Source organism: Chiloscyllium punctatum, chromosome 7, assembly GCF_047496795.1.
Source record: "Chiloscyllium punctatum isolate Juve2018m chromosome 7, sChiPun1.3, whole genome shotgun sequence".
NCBI lineage: Eukaryota > Metazoa > Chordata > Chondrichthyes > Orectolobiformes > Hemiscylliidae > Chiloscyllium > Chiloscyllium punctatum.
The window spans coordinates 61,764,719-61,785,150 of record NC_092745.1 but is presented as its reverse complement, the minus strand read 5'-3'; the positions used below and the strand labels follow the sequence as shown (position 1 = coordinate 61,785,150).

General features: G+C 38.7%; 1 protein-coding gene and 1 long non-coding RNA gene across 2 annotated transcripts in view; both read right to left on the bottom strand.

The window, feature by feature from the left end:
* Positions 1 to 20,432, bottom strand: part of LOC140479721 (uncharacterized) — a 259,861-nt gene that overhangs the window by 24,802 nt on the left and 214,627 nt on the right. The gene's annotated exons all lie outside the window — the stretch shown is intronic.
* Positions 4,428 to 20,432, bottom strand: part of dph5 (diphthamide biosynthesis 5) — a 70,165-nt gene continuing 54,160 nt past the window's right edge. Inside the window, exons 5-7 of the mRNA XM_072573773.1 lie at positions 18,013 to 18,052; positions 15,238 to 15,341; positions 4,428 to 4,695 (exon numbers count right to left, since the gene is read on the bottom strand). Coding sequence (XP_072429874.1) covers positions 4,460 to 4,695; positions 15,238 to 15,341; positions 18,013 to 18,052 — 380 coding nt within the window. The 3' untranslated portion in view covers positions 4,428 to 4,459. The remainder of the gene's footprint in view (positions 4,696 to 15,237; positions 15,342 to 18,012; positions 18,053 to 20,432) is intronic.

Here is a 20,432-nt window from a genome sequence, read left to right as displayed (position 1 = left end):
ACAGTTGAATTGGATCCAGGTTTTAATGTAGATAAGAAACAGTAAGGTTCAAATAGTAATCCTAGCTTTTTCGCTTCATCACCTCCCTCATTCTGCAATTTTCTCTTAGTTTCACCTTTTTTAACCAGTGTTGGTTAAGGAATGACAACAGAGTTCCAAATCACGACGGGTTGTGGTGTGGAGTGAACTTCAAGGTGGTAGTGTCCCATATATCTGCTGCCCACATCCTTCTAAGTGATCCAGATCACATGTTTAAAATATGCCATCCAAAGAGGCTTGGCATCTTACTGCAGTGCCTCATTATGTACACCTTGCTGTTAATGTGTACTGGTGGTTGAGAGAATGAATGCTTAGGTTGGTGGATGTGAGTGATGATCAAGCAGACTGTTTTTTCCTGGATGCTATTGAACTGAATGAGTGATAATTTATTGCCATTTGTACTGAACAATGAACAATTGAGTAAAATACAGTGAAAAGCCTCAATTGTCGCCACAATCTTGCACCATTTTAAAAATAAAAAGATAAAGCTGAAAGAAAGAGTGCCTGGCTCTGCTGCCAAGTCAGGCCATCTGCCTTGCCAAGAGCCCTGTTCTAGCCGCTTTGATTATAATGCTAAACTAAGAGAACTGTCTTGTGTATTATTTTCAATGTTCCTGACTGACCGCAAGTGATATCGGGATTTATATGAACTCTGTCAGTTTACCACAATTGGAATTTTGCATATTAATTGACATCTGCTTATGGAAAATATCAAGGAATTTCCTTGACAAAAATGATGTTGATCAAAATCCAAGTTAACAACTCAATTTTATATTTCAGTCTTCTGTTACTGTTCTATATCAATAAAAGTGATTCAAATAGGTCTTGGGTCATTTGAATTTCTTTGAGTCAGAGAGATGTACAACAAGGAAACAGAGCCTTTGGTCCAACTCTTCCATGCCAACCAGATATCCTAACCTAATTTAGTCCCATTTGCTAGCACTTGGCCCATATCCCTCTAAACCTTTCCTATTCACATACCCATCTAGATGCCTTTTAAATGCTGCAATTGTACCAGCCTCCACCACTTCCTCTGGAAGCTCATTCTATACATGCACCACCCTCTGCACTTGGAACATCTTAGAAGAATTCAAGATCTGTCAATTAGGATCTTCCTTCCATTAAAATAGAGGTAGGTACTTCTTAGTATCTTAGAAAAAAACTTTAACTACCGTGAATCTTAATAATCAACTTCACATAATTGTTTCATTTTGTCTGATCATTATGATTGGCCTCCATTTTTATCATCACCATCCCTTGTTCTCTGAATTTCAATAAAGCTGTAAATGGTAATGTTCCTTGTATTTTATCATCAAATGTGGCTCCAGATTTACTAAACAGTTTTAGGTTTACATACATGTGATAGTCACTGCTTTGGTTAGTTGCTTGTCCCTCTGATATTCTCCCTTTTGCCCATAAAGACAATAAATTGTGGGATCTAAATGAAATAGGTGCCAGAAAATCTTGAATTTACTACTAAGCTTTTCATGTCTGAAGTGAAACAACAAAGGTTACATCATCCTGTGCTCATCTAATATCAGATCAAAGGAAGTAATGCAGTGCATCTTGTTTGTCCCAGAATAGCTATCCAAGTAGCTGCACACTACCATTTCCTGATAGCCCTGAAAATTTCTTTTATTTTTATGGCTACATAGTCGTATATTTATACAAGGCTTTCCGAAGGAAGGGAAACACAGACTGATCTCTCCCAAAGGGTGCTGCTGATAATCCAGTAGCACCATATTGTTCTGAAAGAGAGAAACCAATTCAACACACACATGCACACACAAAGTAGCAGCCATGGGACATTTTGGTGTGTATGACTTAGTGTGGCATCAAACAGTGTATTTACTCACTTGATGCTTAAATATTTTATGTAGCACAATTTCAAAATTTGCAGATGGTATGAAACTTGCAAGTATTCTGAACCATGAGTGTAGAATAGATCTCTAAAAGAGACAGACAAGTTGGTGGAATGAGCAGACAAGTAACAGCTGACATGTAACACAGAGAAGTGTGAATTGATTAATTTTGTTTGAAGAGCATGGAGAAGCAGTGTAAAATGAAAGGTACAATTCTAAAACGAGTGCAGGAGCAGACTGAACTGAATGTATGTAGCATAAATCAATCTCCAGTGAAGGTGGCAAGACAAGAGAGTATTTTATAGAACTTATGGCATCCTGAGCTTTATCAATTGAGGCAGAGAGTACAAAGCCCAGTTGATAAACTTTTTGGTTCAGCTCAACTGGAGTAGTGCACCCACAGCTTAGGAAAAGTGAAAAGACAATAGAGAGGGTGCAGAAGGAGTGGTCAAAGTCAGATTAACTATCCTAGAGATTAAAGTGATGATATTTCACATTCTACTAGGGTCGTGGTAGTTGCTTTCTTTAAAAATATCGAACCACAATCTAACTCCTCAGAGAACTCAAAACATATGATTTCAGGGACTCACTTTATAAAGTAGAAGGCTGTCAAAGGATACAGTAGGATATAGCTCAGTTGCAGGTATGGGCAGAGAAATGACAGATGGAATTTAATGTGTAAGTATGAGGTGCTGAACTTTGGGAGATCAAATGTAAAGGAAAAGTATAGTTAATGGCAGGACCCTGAACAGCACTGATGTACAGAGGGATCTTGGGGTTCAAGTCCATAGCTCCCTGAAAGTGGCCCCATAAATAAATAGGGTGGTAAAGGCAGCATATGGCATGCTTGCCTTTATTGGTCAGAGAATTGAGTACAAAAATCAGGATGTCATGTCATAACTTTATAAGACTTTGGTTAGGCAACACTTAAGAGTACTGCGTTCAATTCTGGTCACCACATTACACAAAGGATGTGGAGGTTTTAGAGAGGGTGCAGAAGAGGTTTACCTGGATACTGCCTGGATTAGAGGGTATGAGCTACAAGAAAAGACTAGAAAAACACATGTTGTTTTCTATCTGGAGTAGTGGAAGCTGATGTGAGATTTGATAGGCCCATAAAATCATGTGATGCATAGATAGGGTCAACGGTCAGAATCTTTTTCCCAGAGTTGAAATGCTAAAATTAGACAGCATGCATTAAAGGTGAGATGGGGAAAGTTCAAAGGAGACATGAGGGGAAAGTTTTTTTTTTACACAGTGGTAGGAGTGTGGAACATGCTGTCAGGGGTGGTGGTGAAGGTAGGTACAATAGGGGAATTTGAGACATTTAGATAAGCATATGAATATGCATAGAATGGAGGAATATAGACCAAGGGCAGGCAGAAGAGATTAGTTTAATTTGGCATCATGTTTGACACATCATGGGCCAAAGAGTCCATTCCTATACTGTACAGTTCTATGTTCTAAATATAAAGCAAACATAGAATCATAGAAAATAAGAACAGGAATTAGCCAATCTTCCAGTTGAGTCTGTTCCACTATTCAATATGATCATGGCTGATCATCCCACTCAGTACTCTGTCCCTGCGTTTAAATCATACCTATAGCCCTAAGAATTATATTTATCACCTTCGTGATATCATTCAATGGCTTGGCCTTAATCACTTTTTGTAGCAGATTCCATAGTCTCACCACTCTGAGTGAAGATATTTCTTCTCATCTCAATCCTAAATGGCCTACCTCATATCCTGAGACTGTGATCGCTGGTGCCGGACATCCTGGTCATCAGGAACATTTTCCTTGTATTTACCTGGTCTAATCCTGTTAGAATTTTATAGGTTTTTTAAATTGAAGTAAAGAAAAACTGATGCTTGAAACATTCAAGAGGCCAGTCAGCAACTGTGGAGACAACAGGTCAGTCAAGTCTTCAGGAGAATTGCTCTTCATCATTTTTCATATCAATTACTTCAACTTTTCTTTTATAGAGTCAAAGAGATGAAAACAGACTTTTAGGTCGAAATCATCCATGCTGACCAGATATCCTAAACTAATCTAGTCCCATTTGCCAGTACTTGGCCCATATCCCTCTAAACTCTTCCTGTAATTGTACCAATCCAGATGCCTTTTAAATGTTGCAGCCTCCACCTCTTTCTCTGGCAGCTTATTCCATACAAGCACCACCTTCTGTGGGAAAAAGTTGCCCCTTAGGTCCCTTTTAAATCTTTCTCCTCTCACCCTAAATCCCCTACCTCAGAGAAAAGACCTTATCTATTTACCCTACCCATGCCCCTCATGATTTTATAAATCTCTATAAGGTCACCCCTCAGCCTCCGATGCTCCAGGGAAACATCCCCAGCCTGTTCAGCCTCTCCCTTTAGTTCAAACCTTTCAACCGTGGCAACAGCCTTGTAAATCTTTTCTGAACCCTTTCACGTTTCACCACATCCTTTCTATTGGAGGGAGCCCTGAATTACACACAATATTCCAAAAGTGGCCTAACTTGCAATGAAGCACTAAACTTGAATCAAAACTGAAAATTACACTTTATTTTTTTTTTGCTATGAGTAGTATGTTGATCCATCAAGTGTTATAAGTTGATTAAAACTTGAACTGTCCACAGCAAATAGCTTAAGCATCTCAATTTCCATAGGGTGCATATGGCCTGTGATGATCAGAGAATGCAAAGGGTCACCCAGATCCTCCTTCACCATTTGCTGTAGGGTTGCAACGGCAATTTTCTGATTTTTGGAACCCACTCTGGCCAGTCCAACACACAACGTCTCTTCAGTGAGGGCTACATAACAGAAAGACACAAGAGCTTCATAAATCTGGACAGGTCAAAGACTTCAAGTATATTCGCCAATGAACAAGACAGATTTTCCACACACTGATTATAATCTAACTTGCTAGTGAGAATGGAATGGTAACATTGTCAAAGTTGTTTCAGTGTAACTAATGCCCATTCCCAGACAATGCTGGTTTATCTATGCACTTGATTTGAGACAGCAGAAATACTCACCAGAAAGGAGCAGAGAACTCATTACAGTGTAATGTATGATCTCATAATGTAACCAGGACTGTGACAAGTTCTTAAAATGGGAAACACTGGACCATCCTGGCCAAAAGTTAACCTGCTATGGTTTTTGTTTGAGAAGCTGACTGGGGGAGTATTTCAATGTGAAATCAAGTACAATGAATCTTCAAATTTGAATATTTCTCTTATTTAGCTTCTAAATTCTGTACTCACTTCACAGCCATTCTTGCTTCGCAGATTCACAGTTGGAGGAACAGCAGCAGCAATATGAATAGCAGCAGTATTATTAGCCTGAACAACCTGGAAAGGCAGCGGGGTAGCCTGCTAGAACAAAGCCGATGAGGCGGCAAGAGGTCTTAGCAGAATAAGAGGGCATGTCCTTGCCTCCCCATGTGAACACCTCCAATGGGGTGGCATGGTGTTTCAGTGGTTAGCACGGATGCCTCATAACAGCAGGGTTTGAGGATTTGATCCACCCTCGAGTGACATTCTCCCTATGTCTGCGTGGGTTTCCTCTGGAAGTTCTGGTTTCCAACCACAGACTAAAGATGTGTAGGTTAGGTAGACTAGCCATGCTAAATTGCCCATAGGGTCTCAAAGGCTGGTCTGGGTAGGATGCTCTTTGGAGTGTCAGATGGACCAACTGGCCTGCTTCCACACTGCAGGGATTCTATGAACTCATGTTAGTGCTATCTTGTTCCCATACATCTCATTCACTCTCCATATCTGCTGTAATTCCATCATCTCCACATATTCCACTTTTTCACATCCGAATATACTGCTGTACCTTATTGGAGTAAAGAGCACAATACTCCAGAAATATGTAGAGTTCCCATGCAGACAGAGCCATTCACTGGGACTGCTGCTGAGGAGGGTGTTGCTGGATACTGTCACGGTGGTTCAGTAAATAGATGTAGGCAATGGAGACATGGTATCAAAAAGTCTGACGCTGGAAAAGCACAGCCAGTCAGGCAGCATCTGAGTAGCAGGAGAGTCGACATCTCAAGCATAAGCTCTTCATCAGGAATGAGGTGACAAGAGGGCTGAGAGATAAGTGGGAGGGCTGGGGCTGGGGGAGGTAGCTAGGAATGTGATAGGCAGATGAAGGTGGGGGGGCTGATGGTGATAGGCTCGCTCATAAACATTCTTTCAATGGAAATGGTTTGTTCCCTATTAATTTGTTCAGATCCCTCATGAGTTTGAACATCTCCATCAAATTTCCTCTCACCTTTCTCTTTGACAAGAGCAATTCCAATTTTTACAATCTCTTACCTTTGGTTCCATTTTCATAAACATTCTCATAATCATTCAAGTCTTCACATCCTTCCTGAATTGCCATGCAGAGAATTGGCCAAACGTGTGCTAGATAAAGGTTCATCAGACTTTCCTTACTTTTGAACATTATGGCCCCTTGCCAATTCAAAGATTTGTACACATATTCTCCTTAGGTCTCTCCATTCATGCACCCTTTTTTTTGTTTCCTATATTTTGAACTACTTCATCTCATTCTTCTTTCCAAAATGCAACACTTCATACTTTCACTATAATCGCTGCATGGATTTCATCTGGCATTCCACCAGCCTCTGTCCTCTTGAAGTCTTTCAATATCCTCCTCACAGTTTACAATACTTCAAGGTTTTGGGTCAAATTGATTTCAAATTTTCAAAACTGTCCTGATACACAATGGTTCTAATAGGCCTGGGAGCTCCACTATATTTCTTTCTTACAGTTTCCTGTCAGTTAGCCAACTTTATATCTATGCTGTGACTCTCCCTTATACTCCATGGGTTTAAAGTTTGCTGGTAATCCATCTATATCACCTTTCATCAAACACCTTTTGGAAGTCTGTGTGTACCGTACCAAACACACTTTTACTTCAACAACTTGTACCTAGAGATGTAAAAATTATTTGTCAGAAACAAATGTGCATTGGTTTTCCTCAATTAATTCATCCTTGTCTAAGTCACTGTTAATTTTGTCCTAGACTATCATTTCTAAAACTTCTCCCTCATTAAACTAATTGGCCTGTGGTTGTTTGCTTATTCCTTGCACCTATTTTGATCAAGGGTGTAAGATTTGGAATTCTCCAGCATATCCTTTGTATCAAAGGAAATGATACTGATTTAGATGACAAAGATTATGGCCAGTATCTCCAGAATTTCCACTCTTGCTGCTCTCAGCATTCTCCAATGCTTCCTAAGTGGCCTTGGTGACTAGCAATTTTAAGCATAATCATCCTAATACCTCCCTTCATTAATTATTAACCATTAGTACCTCAACTACTTCCTCTTACATTATGATTTGGATTGTGCTTTCTTTCTTGGCAAAGACAGGTCTTCCATGTCATTGTGCTTAATGCAAGGAGCTCATTTTTGGTCTCTGCTTGATCTGTGCTTCTGTTTACTACGCACTAACTAACTGCATATATTGTCTACAGAAGACTTTTGGTTCCCTTTTAAGTTCGTTTGTCTATTATACTCTGACTCTTTTATTTCCTCCCCTCTGCACTTGCTACATTCAGCCTGGTTCTCACTTGTTCTTGAACCTGTCGTCTGTCATACACAATCTTTTTACCTTACTCTTGAGCTCTTTTGGCATCTGGACAGTTTTAGTTTTGGCTGCTGTACCTTTCCCTCTGCTAGGAATAGATCTTGATTGTACTTGAACTTTCTGATCTTTAAATTGTTCCTTTACAGATTTGCCTGTCAATCTTTGATTCCAATTTATCTGGACAAAACTATTTTTAATTCACTGACATTGAACCTCCTTCAATTAATTACTTTTGCCTAGATTGTTCCATGCCACTTCTCTTAGCCATCTAAACCATAAGACACTATGGCCATTGTATCCCAAATGATCTCCTACTGATACTTGATCCATTTGAAACACATTCCCATAAGTATATGCTGAGTTTGAAACATAATGAGCAACAAAACTCGTCTGAACAAACTTGAAAAATTCATTCATTTCTCTATATTTTATACTACTATTATTCTAGCCTACGTTAGATTCATTAAATCCTTCACAATTATTACTTTATAGCTTTTGTAGCTCTCTAGTAGTTCTCCAATTTCCTTGCAAAACCCATCTAAATTGGACTCACTAGTTTGGACCTATAGAATACACCCAGCAATACATAGTACCTCTGTTACTTCTTATCTTTAAATATGACAGACACTGCTCTTAAAATAAAACAAAGTGGTGGAGAAACTCAGCAAGTCTGGTAATATCTGTTGAGAAAGAAACAGAATTAGTAATTCAACTCCAAAGAGTCATATTGGACTTGAAACATTTACTGTTTCTCTCTCCAGACCCGTTGAGTTTCCCCAGCACTTTTATTTCAGATCTCAAGCATTGCTTTGATTTTAGATCCTGATCTTAACTCCTGTAAAGCTTTCTCTCTTATTAAGAGTCTAATATTCTCTTAATCATTATTACCATCTGACCTCCTTTCCTCACCTTTCTAGACACTGGAATATGTCATGCCCAGTCGCGACAATCTTTTGAGCCAGGTCTCTGTTATTGCCACAACATTATATTCTCATGTGGCTATCAGCACTGGCAGATGTTCAACCTTATTTATCACACTTCTTGTGTATATAGTTCCTTACAGAAGTCAGGAGTCAAGACCTCGGAAGAGAGCCCTTGTAAGACAATGAAAGAAACATGGCAGCTTCCAAGATGCCTTGCACAGATCTGTGTGAGAACCCTCACTCCAGTCGAGCTGAATATGGATGGAGTGAAATTCCTTCTGGTTGAAAAATACTTGAGGCCCTATCTTAGGGTGGCTTGTTTGCCACCTGTATGATCTATGACTCCCTGTACCAGTGGGAATTCAGCCATGGCAGCAAGTGCGCAAGCCCTTGGTCTGATTGGCCTCAGTGTCGAAGTTGATGGAAGTGGTGGTCTTGAGAAATGTGGCAACGATTAGCTGGGAGGAACACTGAACGGAAGTGAAATCCTGCAGATATCGCCAGCAAATCCCTTCAAGCAAAGAGAGGTAAACAAAATTGATGTTGTGCCAACCTTTATGGCAACTGCCAACGTGTGCCCACCTGGTCCACTGGGAAAGGAAGATATATTCAAGAAGGCTAATGTTAGCATTGATCTGTCAGGAAGGTCTCAGCTTCCTGGGGCACTGTTACCCAGTCACGTTGAGGAAGCTAATCCAATGAATGTATTCTCTGTTACAGAACTATTATTTCCTTCAAACTGAAAGGGAGTTCATCCATCCTGTGAAATGACATACGGCTACAGAAAAGGCAGCTATGTTGTTGCTCCTGCTGCTACAGTTACTACTGCCCCTAGTTCATCTGCTAATTGCTGCTCTTGTTCCCCATCGTAGGTCATTATTTCAGCTCCAGAAATTGCTCACATACTGAGGTATAGGCTCACAGAAGGGAAGTAGACCATGCTAAGCTAAAGATCCCCCAGGTAGATGAATTAATTCTTGCAGAACAAGTGCTGTGAGCACAAGTCTTTCCTAAAGGCAGGACATCACATAGCTGGGTCCATTGTTGAAAGGCTTTCTAACTATTCAGTTTCATTGACCAATCACTTCCGTGTGTGTTCTTCCCTTGTTGTTCCTGGTGAGTTCGACACAGCTCAATGCATAGGCTGTTACAGCCAGTATTCTGGCTTGCCTCAATTATGGAAACATTTAAATGACTGACCTAGCAGTCCTGCCACCTTGGAACATGTTCCATTGAAACGATTAGGTAGGTGGGCTCATGTCACATTTCAGACTTTTTTTGGAAATTTTACCTCACCCCCAACACATGGTTAAAACTATGCTCTATATCTCAGGAATGGAGTTTGATTTTATGACTTTCTGACTTAATTTAGCTTAATTTAAATAAATGCAAGATGTTGCATTTTGGGAAGACAAACCAGGGCAGCATTCATACAGTTAATAGTAGGGCCCTGGGGAGTGTCTGAACAAAGAAACCTAGGGGGTGCAGGTACATATTTCCTTGAAAGTGGAATTGCACCCAGAGAGGGTGCTGAAGGCAGCATTTGGCACACTTGCCTTCATTGGTCAGTGCAGTAAGTATAGGAGTTGGGATGTCATGTTGCAGCTCTACAGGACATTGGTGAGGCCACTTTTAGAATACTTAATTCACTTCTGGTTTCCTGCTAAAGGAAAGATGTTGTTAAACTTGAAAGGACTCAAAAAAAGATTTGCAAGGATGTTGTTGGGATTGAAGATTTGAGCTATATGGAGGGCTGAATAGGCTGAAGCTATTTTCCCTGGAGCAGAGGCTAAGGGTTTATAAAATCATGACAGGCATGGACAGAGTCCTTTTCCTCAGGTAAAGGAGCTCAAAGCTAGAGGACCTGGGTTTAAGATGAGAGGAGAAAGATTTAAAAGGGACCTAAGGGTCAACCTTTTCAATGCAGAGGGTGGTGCTTGAATGGGACGAGCTGGTGGAGGCGGCGGATACAATTACAACATTTAAAAGGCATCTGGATGGATGTATGAATAGGAAAGGTTTGACGGATATGGGCAAATGCTGGCAATTGGGACTAAATCAGTTTCAGATCTCTGATCGGCATGGACAAGTTGGACAGAAGGGTCTGCTTCTGTGTTGCATGACTCTATGACTGAAGGCATCGTGAACCAGAGTTATCACACTGGAAATTTGGTCATATTTGTATTTCTGTTTTTGCTATGTGATCAAAGTTTCCTTATACAGGAAATATTCTTGACAACTGTATTATAAGAGAACCAGGAAGGGATACTTATTAAAGTAAAAGCATTTTGATTAAGAATGAGAGTAGTTTTGTGGCTGAAATACAGAACATGAACTCTTAACCTATTACGTTTGATTTAAGGCCAGAAGGGTTTCACATTCCACATAACTTGTATTTTTATTTGTATAACCTTTATTAAAAATAGAAAAAGTCAGTGTGATTTTTTTTGGTCCTGCTCACACAGTTGACTTAATTTTAGATCAGTATCACACCATGATTTTAAGGCTACTATTCTTCATCACATCAGCGTTTTGTTCAGTTATCAAACTCGCAGGTACAAATATATTTGAACCATTTCCCAAGAAGAAGTTGGTTAAACTGAAATTTACACACAATGTTTAGAGCAGCTGCATGGAATTTCACGGCCAGTATATTAGTTTGACTTTAAAATGACACATCACTGGATTTTGAACCTGGATGAACTAAGAAAAGAGGGAAACAAGGTGAAGAAACAGGCTTTCTGTGAACTGCAATTAGAGATACCTGTTTGCTTTATCACAGGACATCTGTTAAGTTTATTTGTTTGTACCTTCACCCTTGTCTAATTTAGTGAAGCCAATCATGTGTATTTAGAGCATTTAGCTATTCCTTAATGAGGTATAAAGATATTCAGCTGGAAAATTCTGCTATGCAGTCATGGTTGAATTGTGCCTGTAAATTGTGCAATATTTACTTCCATCTTCTTTTGAAGAGACACCAGATTGTGTTGATATATCTGATAGATAAAAACAGATTTCACCACAAATGCATTTAGAGAAAGATAATACATCTTGTCATGTCCACAAACCTTTTTTCAATTGTTTAAAAACTTTGTTTTGGTTTAAAAATGGATTTTGTTAGATTTTTAAAATACCTACAGAACATTTAGTTTACAAGTTGACAACTATTCTGGAGACTATTAGCATATTGAGGGGGACATATCTAGATCAAACACGCTTGTCAAATGTTGCACTGATTATCATGGGAACACATTGCAAAGCAGTGAAACACAGATAAACCAGACCAGCTGTCTCAGCAGTCAACCTGATAACAAAACAGATATATATATAAACTCATTATGCCTGCAAAGGTGCTAAAAGCCACAATCTATCTAACTATTGGATTTCAACAGTTTTTCACCAAAGGGGTAGAAGCTTCCTTGTTAACTTATTTAAAGACTGTATCTTTTTATTGTTATGCTTTTTTAAAAAAAACTGTGGACTGAAATGAGAAAGAACTGATTTGAACCAAGAATTTACAAAGATGGCTGCATGTTTGGAAGTAAGGAATGCGATCCTCTTTGTGAACCCTGTTTGTGTATCTGTGGGTTCAAGCAACATGCAGGTGAATTGGAATTGAGGAGTTATTTACATGTGAAACTGATTGATTACTCGCCAATAGTCTACAAACCAATGACAAAAATCTCTGCCTGCCAACTGTCAGTTATCTGAACAGCTTGGGATGTGAATGAGAGACAGAGAGAAAATGGTTCTGCCAGAAGAGAAACCAGATCTGCAGCAGCCAAAAACACATTCTCACAGTAATCTGCAGTAAACCACTTTAAACCTGAAGAAAACCACCTTATATTTCCTTCAGTCGATGCTACAAGTTGTAACTTCGAATTGGATAAGGCAGAAGCCTTTCATAGACAAAGTAGCCACCCTGTGCCTCTAGCAAACCAGACGCATTCAGAAAAAGGTCAAGGAGAAGGTTTTGGATTGGCAAGAACGAACCCAAAGATCTTGCTTATACAAAAACTACAGGATTGTTTTCCCTGCTTTTCCTTCTGCCTGTGTTTTATTTCATGTTTACGTTTGTTTTGGTGCATGTGCGTGTATCTGGGTGAGCGAGAATTTCTAAGGGGATTAGAGTTTTAATTTGTCTAGTTTACTTAATTTAGTTGAAGTATTTATGTAATGGCCCGTAATAAAAAGTGATTTTTTTTTGTTAAGTATAGTAAGTTGGTCTGTGCTTCCTATCAACCACAGTCAGAAAATCAGATAATTTGGGGATTTTGTGTATTGCTTTTAAAAACTTTAATTTTGTGACGCTCCAAGCTTGATTTCTCACGCACTACCTTAGTAAGATGTGAAACATATGTGACTCATTAATGGGAAGCATCATATCAAAACTCCTCTGCAGTCTGAAGATCTTTAATTATACTTTTCTGAACTTTTCAATCAGTCTTCTTGTAACAGAAACGAGGACTCCAGGGTCTGCCTGAAAGTTTAAGCCTTCTCAAATCCTGTTACTGGAAAGGTTTGTATATTTGCCTAAAAAGTACCCTGTTAACAAGAAACATCATCTCCAACTCCCATCTTCAGGACTCAACAGGACTTTAACTCCTGACTAATCACACTTTTGGTTTTAATACTCAGATGTAAAATGCATAGGTGACCAAAATTGAACATAGCATACATACACAATACACACATATAATGTCTTTACTCTTGAAACGATACAGGATCAGAAGCAGTTCAACAGAGGTTCATTTGATTCCTAAGATGAAATGGGGTGGGGGGGCTTATGAGGAAAGGTTGTACTTGAATCCATTAGAATTGAGAAGAAGTGAACTGATCATAACAAAACAGAGATTCTGAGTGGGATGTCATCATGGTGGATGCTAAGAGGATGTATACTTTTATGAGATGAAGGAGATTCTTTTCTCCAAAACAGGTGATTGTCTTTCAAACTCTTTAAAATGCAGTAGAAGCAGAGTTTTTGAAAATGTTCAAGGGAGAGGTGGGTAAATTCTTGATGTAAGGGGGCGAAAGGTGATTAGGAGTGGGTGGGAATGTGGAAAAAAACGAGGTAAAAACAAGTCAGGTCAGCCATGATCTTATTTAATGGTAGAGCTGGCTCAAGGGGCCAAATGGCCTACTCCCTACTTCTAACTCAAGAAACCTGAATTCGGGCCAGTTTAAAGATAAAGATGTTCTATTTAAAATGGAAATAAGAGGACTTTTTTTTCTCTCAAATGATCATGAGTTTGTGGAATTCTCTTCAATCAGAGAATAGGAGAGCCATTTTTAAGTGGATAGATCATGACTATCAAGACAGTCGAAGGGTAAATGGTGTAGATAGTGAAGTAGAATTCTGGCCACAGTTAGATCAGCCATGATCTTAGACCATAAGACATAAGATGCTGTCTATCTTAGCGTTGAATGTATTTAATGATCCAGCCTCAACAGCCCTCTATGATAAAGAATTCCACAGGTTCACAATACTCTGAGAAAAAAAACCTCCCCCTCATCTCGGTCTTAAATGTACGATCCCTTATTCTGAGAATTTGGCTTCTGGTCCTAGACTCTCCCATAAGGAGAAACAATCTTTCTACATCTACTCTGTCAAGACCCCTATTTGCAAGATTCCAAATGACACATAAACAAAAGAGAACCGAATAGAGAATAATTTAACTTAACCAAAAACCCAACAAATCATCCCAACTTAATGATGCTGTTCCAAATACAATCCCCATGAACGCCCCTTGGCATAAAAGGTAAAATCAAACACAGACATAAGAGCAGAAATTTGGCCATTCTGTCCATCAAGTCTGCTCTGCCATTCAATTATGGCTGCTAAGTTCCTCAACCCCATTCTCCCCGTAACCTTTGATTCCTAAGAACCTATTTATCTCTGTCTTAAAAATACTCAACAACCTGGCCACCACAGCCTTTTGTAGTAATGAATTCCATGGATTCACCTCGCGCTGGCTGAAGAAGTTTCTCCTCATCTCTGTTCTAAAGGGTCTTCCCATTAATCTAAGACTGTGCTCTCGGGTCCTAGTCTCTCCTGCTAATAGAAACATCCCCCCAATGTCCACTCTGTCTAAACTGGCTTTAGGGGCTAAGTAGTCTATTCCTTGTACTTGCATTCATAGTGCAAGCTGAAGGTATTGTTGATGTCCTTGGAGGATGGCTAAGGGGTAACATGGCCTAAAGTAAATTCTTCTTTGACCAAAATTCAGCTGCAGAAAACAAATGTTTGTTTAAGACAATAAGGCGTAGGAGCAGTAATATGTCATTTAGCCCATTGAGCCTGCTGCACTATTCAATGAGATCATGGCTGCTGATTATAATCCTCAACTCCACTTTCCTGCCTTTTCTCCCACAACTCTTGATTCCTTTAATGATTACAAATCCATTTATCTTAGCGTTGAATGTATTTAATGATCCAGCCTCGACAGCCCTCTATGGTAAAGAATTCCACAGGTTCACAATACTCTGAGAAAAAAAAAACTCACCCTCATCTCTGTCTTAAATGTACGATCCCTTATTCTGAGAATTTGGCTTCTGGTCCTAGACTCTCCCATAAGGAGAAACAATCTTTCTACATCTAGCCTGTCAGGATCCCTATGTTTCAATAAAGGCTCCTTTCTGTCTTCTGAACTCCAATGAGTACAGGTCCAACCCGAGTTATGGTATTTGAGCTCTAACTAATACCTTGTATACTTTTGGCAAAACCTCCCTGCTTTTATATTCAGTTCCCTTTCAAATAAATGTCTAATTTCATTGACAAATGTAGCTCTTGTACAATCTCATTAATAAACAGAGAAGTGCTTATACTCACCCAGCTCCTCTCCTTTATCTCTTCGGTTTTCAATTATTTCGAGAAGCTGCTCTGCAGCTTGATTCACAGACATAAACCTGGGAGGCTCAAAAATCTTTTTCCCCCTAAAATAATCAATCATTCACCATTTTAATATTATTTCACTCTTTTTTTCATAACTAATGCTCTATGTCTTTTCAGTCAACTTAAAAAAAGCTAAGAAAAATATTGCACCAGCACAACATAAATTTCTTGTTAACTTTGAAATCAAACAAGAGTGCCTTGGTAGATTATGTTATGGACCAGGCCAGACTTCCTCAAAACATTTCAAGAAAGTATCCTGGACCCTAACATTTTTATTTTGCCATTTTTTTTCATTGAATTGCTATAACAACTTTACACCTGTTTTAAGCAGGTCTATGGTGGATATTCCAGGAAGGATACAGCTGTCCCAACCACTTATTTTTAAATAAAATATAATTTATTTACAAGATTACCGAATGACACACAAACAACAAAAGAGAACAGAATAGAGAATAACTTAACCTATCCGAAAACCCAACAAATCATCCCAACTTAATGACACTGTTCCAAATATTTGCAACAAGCTCTATAAACACTCCTTGGCACAAAAGGTAAAATCAAACACAGGGTTTTACAGCAGAGAGGGGGATGGCAGCATGGAACACCCTCTTCCACGTGGCTGTTTCTTGGATCAACAGCCTCACAGACTGGTTGCTTTCATTGAACAGCCCGACTGCTAAACCAAACCAACTAGACCAAAGAAAAGCTAAGCTGGGAGAAGTGGCCATCCCTTTTCATTGTACAAGTGTTTTTCTTTAAACTTGAAAGCATTCTCAAATAGATCAACCCCAGTCATTTCAGAGTCTGTCTCTTTAAGAACTCCTGAAAAAAAGACTAAGGACAACCTAACCTTGCTAAAGGAGCAGCATCATTACAACTTTAACTTTACTTTTACAACAGTTTAAAAACCTTTATTTTGTATAGAAGTTGATTACTCACCTTGATTTAAAAAGGCTTGCATGAAATTACTAGGAAAGGTACTAAGAAATAAGTAATCCAATCTAGCTATGCAATAAGAGTAACAAAAGACAAGACATACTGCTACAATCTAGTATTAAGAGAGAGGAAATACAAATTCCACAATTTAATGAAAATTGTAAAATCAAAGATGCAAATCTAAAGGAATTCAATTTTAAAAAACTGGCTTTGCTTCAACATTTGCTTCTGAAATTCAACAATGAAGCTTAATTTTAGATGCCAATATTTCCCAACGAAATATGTTGCAACTGAATAATGTCATTTCACTCAGTAGGTCACTGGAGAAATACATGGACTGATACTGAGCTCTGTTGGATAGAAAGGTCATAGTCATCTGTGTTAAATGAAGCAATTACAATCAATCAGAGTGACATTGGAGGGACTAAAAAATTTGGTTAGAGCAAAAGAGCAAAACAAATGGAAGCATGGGATGGAGCCAGGTTGGCTCACCATCACTGTCCACAAGAAAACAAATGGCTAGTTTTCTTCAGATACCAGAAAACTATTAGAACCCACATAACTTAGGAAACTATGGCAAATTATTCCTTTTAGATGAGGACAAAGGAGGAAGACTTACAGCAAATGGGGAAAAAGAAAATATTATTTAAAACAAACTAAATACTTATCAATTGGTTTTAAAATTTGTACTTAAAGCTACATAAAATGTGATACTGCAGTGTTAAGCACTTTAAGAACAATGGTTTCTGTCCAGCTAACATTTGGTAACTTTGTGACAGACTGAAGTTGTAATTTGTAATGAACAATTCCAATGTATTGTTCTTTGTTGAAGGATGAGATCTAAATCAAAATTCAAGCAAACCAGATTGTCATCCAAAATAAACACAATAGAAATATACATTTCAAATACTGGCTCGTTTCCAGTCTGTCTGGAATTTTTTTTTTAAATGGGAACTAGTTGACTTTAGCTTCAGTATGAGTCTACGGGTCATTATATATCTAACAACTTAAAATTTACATCATTTCCTGACAAGAAAAGCTGCATGAGAAAAGTTTAACAAAATACTTCTTTAATTCACATTAACTTCTAAAAACCAACTGTATGGAGTATATATTGTATGAGGGAAGTAGGTTAGGGCAATTAAAAATAACTATTAACTTTACACTAATCCATCTTAATTTCACTTTTAATGGTGGTAGAAGAGAGGGGTGTGGAATGGAGGGAGAGTGAGAAAAGAAACACAGTCTCTTTTTTAAGGAGACAGCAGGGTGGGGGGTGGGAAGGAGAGAATGGGAGGGGAAGGATAGCGCGGGGAGGGGAAAGGAGAAAGAGGAGGGGGCAGAAGGGGGGCACAGAAGAGGGTGGCAGCATGGGAGAGGGAGGGGGACAGGAGAATGAAAGAAGGGTGATAGGAGAGGAAAAGGAGGGGGACAGGAGGGGGAGAAGTAAAAGGAGTAAGGAGAGAGTGGGGAAAAAGAGGAGGTGAAAGAGGAGTGTTGGGAGGTCAAGAGAGGGAGGGGAGGAAGTTCACGTATGGAGGAGAAGGGGGGGGGGGAAGAGAGAGGGTGGAAGGAGAGGGGTTGGGGTTTAAGAGAAGTGGGGTAGGAGAGGGGAGTAGGAAAAAGCTGCAGGAGAATCTCCCTCCCTATTCCCAGTTTAATATGAGGCAAATTGGTGATTCAAACATCAAAATACTGACCAAATAAATGCTGAATCTTTCGAGGGGATATGAGAGTATCATAATCATTTACTTCTTAAACAAAGGAAAAACTTGCCTCATTAGATTTTCCAGAGACTGTTCCTTCACTTTGATGTCTGTATGGGAGATATAAAAAGAAAGAGTATTTAGTAGAGAAATAAAAATCTACATTCGTGTTTCATTCTGCTCTCTAATGCGTGAGGAAGCATCAATATAGTCTGTGAATTTCAACAGCCATTTAAAACTTAGCAGGGCTTAATGCACATTTTATGTCAGAGAGTTTCATTCTCAACATTCATGTCAAATGACTGAGCACTGGATTATAATTAAACACATTTGTTCACCTTTGAAAGGAAGATAAACCCTTTGGCATTCCTCACGTAAACATATAAAAATAGGTTATATTCAAAAACTTACACATTACAAAACAAACCTTTACTTAATAGTAAATACTGTTATTATGTAAAATGGATCTTTATTTATTTAGCAAACTGTTACTTAACAGAAAACACAGCTAAAACCTGCAATTGTTTAATAGAAGTGGACTTGTTCAATAACAGGGTCTAATGTAACTATGTTTATTAAATGTATTAACAATTTCCCGTTTGGCCATGGATTGTCCTCATAACTAGGCTTGATTTCAGAACTGTCTTTTGCTGAAATTAATTGTCATATTCCAAAAGTAAATTCTTCCAAGTACCAGCATAATCTTGCAATGTTTCAGGACAAATTAAGAAAAATCGTACTAAAATATCCTGTTTTATATATTTTAGAATGCCAACCTGATGCAGTTGTACTAAGAGAGCTGAAAAATGAATCAAATCCCAAAAAGGAATCCAACCAAGTAACTAAACTTTATAAACACTATAAATTATTTTTCTAAATTATTTAAAAATATTTACCAGTCTTGTCCAAAGAAAACAGCTCAAAGAGCATCTTTGAAAACCCATAAGGTAGTGTAATTAGCAGAAATCTCCCTGCTAGAGCAGGTGGACTTTGAACTTGGATCTCCAGGCTTACAAGTAGGGATTCTACAACTATACCACCAGAGCCCTTAGTAATTAGCAGAAACTAACAATGATTAGTTCCATCTGCATGTCTAGCTAGTTTCTAATGTGATTTATTTTAAACCACCACAAAAATTTTGGAAATTTATGTTGGATGCAATTTGCACTTGAAAGACGTCAATTTTTCACACTAGTTTGGCCAACATTGGGTAAATTATGCTGAAAATAGGAAATAAACATTCCTATGCATGATGCTTTGTGATCTTTGAATGTACTGTTCCTGATGAAGGGCTTTTGCCCGAAACATCGATTTCGCTGCTCGTTGGATGCTGCCTGAACTGCTGTGCTCTTCCAGCACCACTAATCCAGTATTTGGTTTTCAGCATCTGCAGTCATTGTTTTTACCTCGTTAGCGGAAGTGGTTGAGGCAAGTACATTAACAATATTTAAAAGGCATTTGGACAAATACATGGATTGGAAAGGTTTAAAAGAATATGGGCCAATTGCAGGGAAATGGGGTTAGCGTGGATGGGCATTTTGGTCGGCATAGATCAGTTTGGGCCAAAGGGCCTGTCTCCATTCTATGGGACTCTATGACTCTATCTAGCACAAAGAAAGGCGGTTGAAATTGAGATCAATCATCTCAGTCACAGGACATCACTGCATGAGTACGTCAGGGTAGCATCCAAGGCCCAACCACCTTTAGCTGCTTATTCAATTAGCGTCCTTCTCTCTACTAGCACAAATTTCTTTTAGATCTTTCATTACACAAACAACTACTTGACCCTTTGTCACTTAATATTCCTGGTAGATTTGCGTAGCTTTTTCCATGAAGACCAGGGCAAAGTAAGAAGACAGGTATTTATTTTCTCCACCACAAATTCTTCCATTCTCACTTGCAATGGGCCCCAAGTCATCCTTGCATAGATTGACAGAAGCTTTTATGGTCTGCCTTAAGGTTCCTTGCTAACCTGCATTCATATTCTGCACTCCCTTTCCTTATCAGTTTCTTGACCCTCCTTTGGCAGGTCCTAAATTGCTCCCAATTCTCAGACTTAGCATCCTTCCTGCCATTCTCATATGTTATTTCCTTTGATCTAATCCAATCTTTAAACATGGGTGATTTAACTTTCCCTTTTAGTATTTATAAGCCTTGTAGGATTTCTTTACTGGCCATAGCCTGTGTACCATCAAATCTTTGCTCGTAGTTTGCTAATCCACCTTATCCACTTGACTGTCTGCATTGTTTTAAGATCCAGTTTCAGAATGAACTATGTCACATTCAAAATTCACACACAATTCTGTTATATTATAGTCCCGATTGCCCAGACTCATTCCAGAAATCCATCTAATACACATTCATGCTCTACAGAACTAGTACTGCCTTGGTGAACAAAGTTAATAAGCAAATTGCGTCATTCATTATTACACACATTTCTCCAGTTATGAAGAAATGCTGAGCGTACAGGATACAGCATAGCTACCTCTT